A 10,982-nucleotide genomic window follows, 5' to 3' on the forward strand; every position below is an offset into this window, starting at 1 on the left:
TGGGCATCTTTAATCGAATCACAAACCTCAGCTTTGCTTCGATTTTATTTTCTTATTGAGCGGATAATTTGAAAATCCTGAATGAACAACAAAAATCATGATTATTAATATTTTTATTATTATTTATTATTATGTATGCAACAAGATAAAGGTGCAGCAGCTCAATTTTTTTTTTATTATGATTATTAGTATTATTATATATGTATGTATATATACATGAATTGAAATAGAATAGAGCAGCGCAGAGCACACGAGCTGCAGGCTTTTTTATTTTTATTTTTTTGAAAATTCTGATTTTCTCCGAAAGATAAATGTCGTGCAGGTTTGATCCTTGAAGGATATCGCATTCTCGAAACCTACAAAGCATACCGCCGATGGATTAGATGTTCAAAATAAAATAAAATTCAATATTAAAATTGAATTAGAAGTGTACTCAATATTTTCCAATTAAAACAAAGATACTAAGTTTATTCTCCGGCAACGGCGCCAAAATTTGATCGAAGATTTTTGGAGATTTAAAATATCTTTTAAGATACAAAAAAATGATATATGTATAAAATGAAAATAGTGTAGTGTGTTCATGTAGTAACTCCAAAATTTCGTCAAAAATAAAAGATCTCTTTAACCGGTGAGTGTCCGGGTCGAACTCAGGGAATATGCGAATATCCTATATTTAATTAGAAAAAAATGTAATGAGTTAATGCAACCGAAGAAACTGAAAAGATGAATTGCAGAAATTAAATCTAACTAAAAAGCGATAAAATATACGTATTTCGAAAAGGATGAAGTGAGAAGTTTGTGTCTGGCTTTTGCGTTCCTTAATAGCTAGATTTCCATGGATGAAATGAGTGGGATGACGATGGCATGATAGCGAAAAATATATGTATAATTGCGGGGCAGCTCGGAATAATGAGTGTGATCAAGGGGCGGCTCTTAGAAGGAGCAGGGTGAGCGACTGCTCAGGGCCCCTCAATAATAGAGGGCCCAAATTTAAAATATTACCAATTATTATTATTATTAAATTTTAACTTGTAGTTAATATTTTTTTCCTTTCTAATTATCCAAATAAATTTTAAAATTTTAATTATATATTTTGTTTCCTCTCTTCTTTCTAACCGGTCTTATCTATCTTTCCAAATTCAATTGTCGTTTACAATTCTCTACATCACACCCTGTCGCACTGCGTCTACCCACTCAAACCAAACTCGTTCACCTTCTCTCTCTTTCGCCCTCACTCAGTCCTTCTCGCTTTTCGAACTTTCGGACAGTTCATCTTTCATCTTGTTTTTTTTTTTCAAATCTACCATTGTCATATTAAAATTTCTGGTCCAATCGATGTCAATCAGTGATATTATTTTAAAAATATATTTTAATCATGTGTTTATAGGGCCTATAATTTATTTTTTGCTCAGGGCCCCAAAAAAGTCCGAGATTGCCCTGAGCGTAATCGTATTTGCTCGCTTAAGCCGATTCTCGACTCGGTTGGTACTTCACTTTAGGGGATTTACAACGAGGCTTCAGCGACACCCGGCAAAGAACATTATAAGCAATAAACTCTACTGTCACTAGAAATTTCTGTAACCCAATAGACCACCGCCTATGCCCCATGAATTATTTTTCCAACAGTTCCGCTAGTGGCTCTACCCCTCTGACACCTCTCTTTAATCGGAATCGAATTCAGAACAGCAACTAAGCAGGTTGACAAGGCTACCGCGTACTTAGCTACGTTGAACTACCCAAAATTTGTTTGTGACGCGAAACAAGGCTGACATAGTCGATTCTTCTATCGCCCTTTCCGCAGCCTTGTCGAAAATCTAACTTGAACAATTCAAATCGAACATGGAATTTTTGGGTGTAGGTGACGTGGAGAAATATGATAAGAATTTTACTAGCTAAAATAATATGCTGGAATTAAAAGAAAATGAGGAGAAAATCAGTTTGTTTGCGACACAAAACTAAAAATCTCGTATTATTTAACTAGATAAAAATATCAAGGAATAGAAATGGAGAAAAATGGAGTGTATGGAATCTATATTATAGTGTATATGGTGTATTTAATATATTAGAGGAGATATTTATAGTGGAAGAAGCTTCTACAAGCTCCGCGGTTACAACCGCCCATAAAGAACTACATCTAAAAATAACTACTAACTACCCTAAAAATAGCTAATAATTACCTCTAAAAATAGCTAATAATAAATATTTATTAACTTACTAATAACTACCTATTTTCTAGAAAGATCTAGAATAAAAAAAATATATAAAATAGCCAAAAATTGGCTAAAAAGCAGTGTAGGATTTTAGTTAAGGGAGTTGGAAGAGTGCAGTAAATGCAGGAGCCTGGGCAATAAATATGCAGCAGCCGCTCATGGATTCCGCACAGCCGTCACTCGCTTTTCGCCCCAACCGTCGTTTCACTCACTTCTATACATGGCATTCCGCACTCATAAATGCAGCCGCTAGCTTTCCGCATAGCCGCCATCGCTTTCCGGGCAGACTCCGTCGCTTTCCGTGCAGCCTCCGTCGCTTTCCGCGCAGCCGCTATCGCTTTCCGCTCTCGCTCATTTCTGTGCTGCCGCCACTCAGATTCCATGGCTGCTCAAATATCCGCGTCAGCCGTCGCTCAAATTCCGCGCCAACCGCCGCTCACGGAGTCCGCGCCAGCCGCCATCGCTTTTCGGGCATAATTAATGCTACTGCTGCATGTATTTTTGCACTGCATTAAGAAAAATTCAATATTTAATAGAGTTTGAAATTTATTAAAATTTACACAATAAATATTTAATTAAATAAAATAAATTATCTATTTAAAATTGTTGGGATGGAAATGAGTGCAACTCCAATAAATCCTCGTACACAAATCCAAATGGGCCAACCTCCCGAAGCGTAGTTATATCACAGTTATGACACCCACTTGTCGATGAAGTAAATGAAAGTATTTCAAAGCAATAAATGAGATGCTATTTGTTTACCCGGTTCGGATATAAACCATCCTACATCCGGGGGATACCAATCCAGGAGGTGTTCATTAATCAGTGCTGATTAATAACAAAACACTCAAACCTCCACCAACCCACGCTACAAATTAATTACCCTTCAAGGTTTCAGTTGTTACAAACTCGTACTAACAACCGTCATAGCTGGGCTGCACAGAGTTCGAATGCTCCCCTGATCAGAACTCCAGTCTTCCTTTGATCTCCAAGCTTCTCCAACAGAAATACAATGAAAATCACTTACTTAATGCATGGAGGTGGAAGGGAAGTTGTTGAGAGGATAAGCACAATAATTATCTTACTACCCAATCTCTCTAAGATCACTCTATCCACTTCCCAAAACTCTAATACAATGAAACATACCACCACAGCAGCCATGAAATGACATGCATTAAATTCCCTTTGATCTAACCAAGGAATGATGTTGTATCAAATCAGTTCTGATCACAAGAAGACAAATTCGAAATGTCCAATTTGTCTTTGAGCAGCCACCAACGAGAGGGGACACAAGGGCTGCATGATTGGACTTAACCAGCAGGGCCAGAGTTGCTGTTTTTGAATGCCAACGACCACAGAGGCAAAAAGTGTTTTTGTCACTATGCCAAAAATAGATGTAGAGGAAGTGAGATTATCTTAACAAAAATGATTAATTACTTAATCTGCCAAAATTAAATATTTAAATTATTGTGTTTTCTTAAATATTTAATTTAATTAAAATTAAATATTTAAATAACAACTAAATAATGCCAAAAAAATATAATTCAAGTAACACATAAATTAATTTAATTTATACACCAAAATAATTATAAAATATATTTAAAAATTAATAAATTAATATTTTACACATAAAATACAATAAATACAATTATTAGAATAAATTTACATAAATTATACATAAACTCGATATACATAAATAATTAAATAAATAAAAATAAACTATAAAATATGTCAAATCAAGAGTATCAGCGGTCAAATAATTATTGGTAAATTATATTAGTCTTTTATTTGGCTAGATTTAGCCGTAGAATTATATGTTTTTCACCAAATCTCCTTTTGTTGATGACTTTAAATTTTTAATTTTCTCTTAGTTTCACATTTTTCTTGTCTATTTATATATTGTAGAAATATATTTTAAATAGATATTTTAATTGATATTATTTAAATTTATTAATTATTATTTAATACTTTTTCCTTCTCAAACACCGTGCAACATATGAGTTCGGCACGGGAATTTAGGTAGCTCGTACTATGTAGAGTAATTTGAGATAATTTGGAAATTATGTGATGTGATCGGAAAAAGTATGTATATAATTTTTATTTGAGTGATGTGATAAGATAAAATGAAATGTATATATATAAATATAATTAATTATTACTAAATTTAAAAATATTGCAGTGAATTTGGGACAAATAAAAAAGAAAATATTGCAGGGTGTTTGGGACTGAGAGTAGTATCTAATAGATTAAGTTTTATTATTTAAAATTATTATGTCATTATTATTTGACTTTATCATTATTTATAAAGTCTATAAATAAATTTTAAATTCATTCATTATTAATAAATATCTCATAAATCTTCTTTACTCACACCCGCTCCTCTACCAAGATGAAGATGGTTCGAATAATGTAGGGTGTGTTTTCTCCGGCCAAGGTTTGAAGTTTTCTACTGTGGAGCTATTGTGCGGTGGCCTTTGGGCGGGAATCTCACCCTACCATGACAATTGATAGGTAACATTGCAGTGTTCAAAACACGTGTAGGAAGACCACCGTATTCGAATACGACCGTGAATAGAGGCATGAACACATTTATGTTCATAACAGGATAATGAATACGGCCGTCTTAACTATCCGGATAGTTTAATCTTCTTTCTGACTCATCAATACGGTTGTGTTCAATATCTGAGATTGATTAAGTTTAATTTAAATGAGACCAAAATTGATAAAAATAAATAAATAAATAAATAAATAAGAATTGATAATTATGATATACAATGAGATCAAAAATAATTTTTACACTATTTTTGTTATGTTTTGTGTTTTGTACTTGTTCAACCATAGACTCGTATACATACATACATAAGTTATAGTTTTGGTATGCATTACACTCGGAAGCGTTGTACCTCTTTCGATGACTATTGCGAGCCCTCCATATTCAACACTCTTCGTCATATTGGAATGTATTTTCCTATTTTTTAAATAAATATTAGAAATAATATTCCCTCCAGTATTAAAAAATAGAAATAATATATTTCTATTTGTAGGTTTGTTAAATATTTGAATAATTCATTTATAATAAATAATTTTATCAATCCACAATTTTATTGTTCTTAGTATAATAAATAATAATTAATTTACTACTACTTTTTCCTATTTATCCAATTTTTTTATTAATTTTTTAATAGATTTTTTTTTTATATAATACTCTCAATGTACTTTTTATGAGTCATCTTGGTAGCACTATGATTATCACAATGAAGAACCGTAGAAGATGACTGAGGAACACTAAGATCAATGAGTAATTGACGAATTCATAAGAGTTAGGATGTAGAGTCAACAAGAACACGATACTCTGACTCAGCACTCGATCAAGAAACTCAAGTGTATTTCTTGTTGCGCTAAGAGATGAGAGAATCACTCAGGAACAAGTAGAAACCAATGGTCGAACGCCGATTGGTAGGGTCGCCAGCCCAATCAGCATCAGAGTAATCGCTGAGTGTCAAAGATGAGTGAGATAAAAAAATGTTTACCATGCAGAAGAGTATCTTTCATATATAGCGAAGAATATGTAAGACAACAGAGTAATGTAAGGTCCTCGGAGCGGCCATGAACTGACTCACAATGTGAACTACATGAGCGATATTAGGTTAAGTAACAATCAAATAGACTAAACTCCCAACAAGCTGACGATATAGATTAGGATCATCAAGAAGAGAGTCATCATGAGGGGTAAGTCGAACATCATAGGCAAGCGGTGTGCAAACTATCTGACAGTTTGTGAGGCCAGTTTGAGAAATAAGATCGGAGGCATACTTAGCCTGAGACAGATATAAACCATCGGAAGAATCAGAGACTTCAAGTCCTAAAAAGTAACGAATTTGGCCAAACCTCTTCATCTTAAACTACTGACTAAGATATGCATGTAGATCAAAAATACCAGACACATCATAACCCGTCATGATCATGTCATCAACATAAATTAAAAGGGTAACTATCCCTGTGGAAGAATGATGAATAAATAAATCAGATCGTAACCGAATGTGGTAAAACCAAACTCCAAAAGTGCAAAGTTAAATGTGGCATACCAGGCCCGAGGGGCCTGCTTCAACCCATATATAGTGCGGCGTAAACGACAAACCTTCGCAGAACCCAGGAAACCTGGAGGACTCCAGGAGTCCTATAAACTTCTTCAGAAAGAGTGTCATGCAAGAATACATTATTGACATCTAACTTAAATTGAGTCATATAAAATGAAGGATTAATCAATTATTTATTTATTTATTTTATTATAAAAATTATTTAAGATATTTTGCGTTTTTTATTTGCATAAAAATTGTATAATTTAGGTCTTTATTTAGAATTAAATATCAGTTTTGGACAAGACGGAGTTTCGTGCAAAATTTACATTAACATGAGGTGGTTTCGCGTAATAAATAAAACACACGATGTTTTGAGCAATTTTACTAAAATACAAGGGGTTAAGTTGGCGGTTTGCCTATTCAATATTTTCCACGTGAGCTATTGTAATTTTTCTCCATTTTTTTCTTTTTTAAATGTTAAGGTTGCCGGACTGTGTTTTTGAAGCTTTAGGTTGTGTAATATATTCGCCTCGTGTGTTTTATAAAATTAAGATTGCTTAAATATTACAAAGGGCGGAGTTTGACATATAAAATACTTAATAGTAATTTATAATTTTTTTTTTGTAATTATTTCAAGGATGGTATGACATTAAAAAAAATAAAAAATAAAAAATAAAAAACTTGATTAATTATATAATATATATTATTTTTCTTCTCTATCCAAATCTTAATTCCTTTTTATTCTTACATCAGTCAAAATTTGGATAAAATTATCTTAACTAACTATGCAAAATTATGACAATTTTAAAAATAAAAATATACTATTTATCTAACTCTTTCTGGTTTTGGCGAGTCACCTGCTGTTGCTGGTGCAGCTACTTCATCGGGGGTAGGCGGGGGGTCAGACGGAGGCTTCCGCTCCTGCAGCAGCAGCGCCCGATCCATCCGCTCCTGCACCGGATCCATCAGCTGATTCATCCCCTCTTGCACCCCACAAATCTGCTGATTTACCCCACAAATCTGCTGATTTATCCCCTCCTGCACCCCACAAATCTGCTGATTTATCCCATAAATCTGCTGATTTATCGGCTCCTGCACCCGATCTATCTCCTCCAACAACTGACGCATTTCTATTTGTGCTGTTGCTGGTGCAGCTGCTGCATCGGGGGTTAGAGCTGGAGGTGACCGTTGGTGGTGCTGGTTGTATTGTTGGTTGTGCTGCTGCTGCTTGTTGTGCAGGTGTTTCTGCTGGTTGTGCTGCGAGATCATCGTATAAATCCAAAAAATCATTTGACAAAAACGATAACCAATAATATAGATCGGCACGAGCCATATGCATCCAATCGCAATACAAAGTGGAACTTTGTACCGCCAGTGTCCAAGTATAGTTCGACTGAACAAACCAATATAAATAGACCAAATGGTGCCCAGTGCCAAGACATCTACCATCTCTAAAAAATAATGGCATCTCTCTCGCAATATGGTAGCGCAAAATAGCAGGCCATTCCCGAAAAGCAAGCCAATCACCAACAATAAATCTATGGGTGTGAGCTTATGTTTCTTCCAGGTCAGGAAGAATGAAAATACGCACACTACTAAGGCGTTGAACGTAAACACTCCGACGTTGTGTTTACGTATGCCCGCTACGATTGGATCGGGCAGAGGTAGACAAGTCCTCTGACTCATCTTCTTTGTCATCTTCTTTGCTGCGAAAAGAATGCACATCAATAACATGCATATACAAAAATAATTACCAAACAGCCGTAATTGAAAATTCTAAAGCCTATCGATTAATCTTCAAAACAAACAATTAGAACACTCTCATAGAAGTAGATATAATAATTTAAGGGTCACATAGTAGATGCAATGTAATTCAAGTATAATTCCATAAAAAACAAACAATTAAAACACTCTCACAGAAATAGATATAATAATTACGCTTGCAGAACAAAACGCTGAAGCTTCTAGTGTTCTGTGCAAGAGTTGAAATTGCAACCCAACTATCCAAGAGCCTAACCCAAAACAGTAAAATATCCTAAAAGATTGATTCAATTAAACTCTGGTATGAATCAATGGATTGTTTGTACATGTAAATACAGCTTCAACAAATTAAGGTTTAATTTATCGTCCAAATTATCAATCTCACGACTCCAACCATTAAAATTTAGGGTTTCAGATACTACCAATTTGCTGGACTGGTCATGGACGAAGGTGCTTGGGCGACGGTCGGCGGCTGGGCAGAGCACAGCGGTGGCGTTGTACGGCGGCTGCTTTGGTGCTGTCGATTGAGGAGGAGAGAAATTGCGAACCCTAACAAATCATGTGTTAATAGTGTTTTTAGGGGCACGCATTGTTTTTTAGTTTGATAGGATTTGAAATCTTATCATCACATGCTAAAATTATGTAAGATTTATAAATTTCAATTCTAATTTGTTTTACAGATAAATTGAAGTATTTAAATTATTTATATTTTAATTGATATAAATTAAACTTGTATATATATATATTTTTTTTATCAAATTGAGTTGTTGCAGTAAATATTTTTTTAATAAGTATTAAAAATACTACATATTCATCTCTAGAGTTTATATTTAGTTTTTGCAGTTAAATTTATTATATTAAATTGTAGTACAAATTTATTATATTTATTTGAGTATATAATATAAAGAAATTTTAAATTAAAAATAAATTAAATGTATAAAATTAAAATACAAATAATAATATATAAATAATAAAAATAATTTTATATCCAATTAATAAAAATATAATCGGATACTCTTTCCACTAGTTCGATTATATCTTTTTTAAAATATCTAATCAAAATATGCTATATTTATACATCATCATATAATTATTCAATTTAAAAAAAAAAAAAAAGAAAAATTCAAACCCCCGTTACAACCACACAGGGTTTAGGGTTTCAGAACTTCTTTTATTCTTCTTCCCCAATTTGTCGATGGAGGTAGTTGAAGGCAAGTCAGTGTCGTTCGCGGATGGGGTGGTGGTGTCTGTGCGCAAGAATGGATTGGAAAAGGTGATGTTGACTTGGTCGATAATGATGGTGATATTTGAAGTGGTTAGAGCGGTGGCGATGAAGAAGATGGGAGTGGTGGAAGCGGCGGCAATGGTGGGACTAGTCACCGGCGGCACGTTAATCAATTTGTTCCGGGAGAAGAGCAACCGCTTGGGCAATGCAGCCGAACTGTTTGGTATGGTCTTGGTATGGATCTCGCTTAACGGATACGTGGCTTCGTTTCCATTCGACTTCGGACACCTGAGGTGGCCGATTACTATTTTGTGGATTTTGAGTGTACTTTTGTGGTCGCCTCTTATTGTTGTATCCGTCTCCCTCGTTTTATTGTATTTCAGATCACAAGAAGAATCTGCTCTAGAGAGTGTTTAAACACACTTTTATATGTCTTTTTTTTAGTTAAATAATTAGTAATTAATAATATATATTTCGAATCTATATATTAATTGTTTGTTTTGTAGTGTATGTTTATTGATTTGGATTTGTACGATGATGATGATTTGTGTGAGTACTCTATGCTATCCTTTTGACATTAATTTTAGGCGTTTTTAAGTGGAATCAGGAAATATGAATATAAAGGATGGTGATGCATTGGAAAAGGTATAGAATAATAAATTATTGTTTGGTAATATGTTTTTTAATTATGTATGTTCATTTAGCTTTGTGGATCCTGTCATTGATTACCACAATGGCCGTAATCTAGGGTGTGTTCCTTTTGATGAGTTTGAAAAAAAATTAGTTTGAGTTAGGTATGAAAATAATGTTAATGAGATGTTTTGTGAGAAGAAAAATATATTTTTTTTGAAAATGCAAAATTCAAATAGTAAAATTTGGGAAAACTTTCTTAAAGAAATAGACCCTAAAAGTTTCTTCTGGTAAAATTCAAATAGTAAAATTCTCTTTATAATTGGGATTACTGCCGACCGCCATTACTTCGAACTATCATCACTATTTGATTGTTTTTATGTTTAGAACTATAAACTTTTGGTACTTTGACGCATATGTTTTTTAATATTAAATTATTTTTAAAATATTTTATTTTATTATTTTCTTAAAAATTAAAACGGGTTTGTCCGGTTGACCCCGAACCCGGAGGATCGGGATGGAACGGATCCTAAGGCCGAGTTGAAATAGGGCGGAGCGGATCTTGGATCCTAATATTTTCTAGCGGGGCGGGTCCCGGAGCCTGCAAAACCCGCCCCGAACCCGCCCCCGTTGACATTCCTATTTGTTAACCCTAACAAATCATGTGTTAATAGTTTTTAGGAGCACGCATTGTTTTTTATTTTGATAGGATTTAAAATCTTATTATCACCTGCTAAAATTAGGGAAGATTTATAAATTTCAAATCTAATTTGTTTTACAGATAAATTGGAGTATTTACTTTTTTATATTTTAATTGATATAAATTAAACTTGTATATTTATCTTTTATTTTTTTATCAAATAGAGTTGATGTAGTAAAAAATTTTAACATGTATTAAAAATACTACATATATATCTCTAGAGTTAATATTTATTTTTTGCAATTAAATTTATTATATTAAAATGTAGTACAAATTAAGAGAAAGACAAAAAATAAATGTAACTTAGACATCATACACATTAATTAAATAATTTTAAAATTATTAATTTATTTAAAATATCATTAGTAATATAATTG

The 10,982-nt window shown here is 33.3% G+C and overlaps 1 protein-coding gene across 1 annotated transcript; it reads right to left on the reverse strand.

Moving 5' to 3' along the window:
* Positions 1-6,997: 6,997 nt before the first annotated feature.
* LOC127261855 (uncharacterized) lies at positions 6,998-8,604 on the reverse strand. Its single transcript, XM_051290277.1, has 2 exons — positions 8,473-8,604; positions 6,998-7,995 (listed from the first exon to the last, which is right to left on the reverse strand). The coding sequence occupies exon 2, from the start codon at positions 7,985-7,987 to the stop codon at positions 7,115-7,117; it is 873 nt and encodes a 290-aa protein (XP_051146234.1). The 5' UTR covers positions 7,988-7,995; positions 8,473-8,604; the 3' UTR covers positions 6,998-7,114.
* Between the last annotated feature and the right edge of the window lie 2,378 nt (positions 8,605-10,982).

Source organism: Andrographis paniculata, unplaced genomic scaffold (assembly GCF_009805555.1).
Source record: "Andrographis paniculata isolate CXL003 unplaced genomic scaffold, ASM980555v1 Contig64END, whole genome shotgun sequence".
Lineage (NCBI taxonomy): Eukaryota > Viridiplantae > Streptophyta > Magnoliopsida > Lamiales > Acanthaceae > Andrographis > Andrographis paniculata.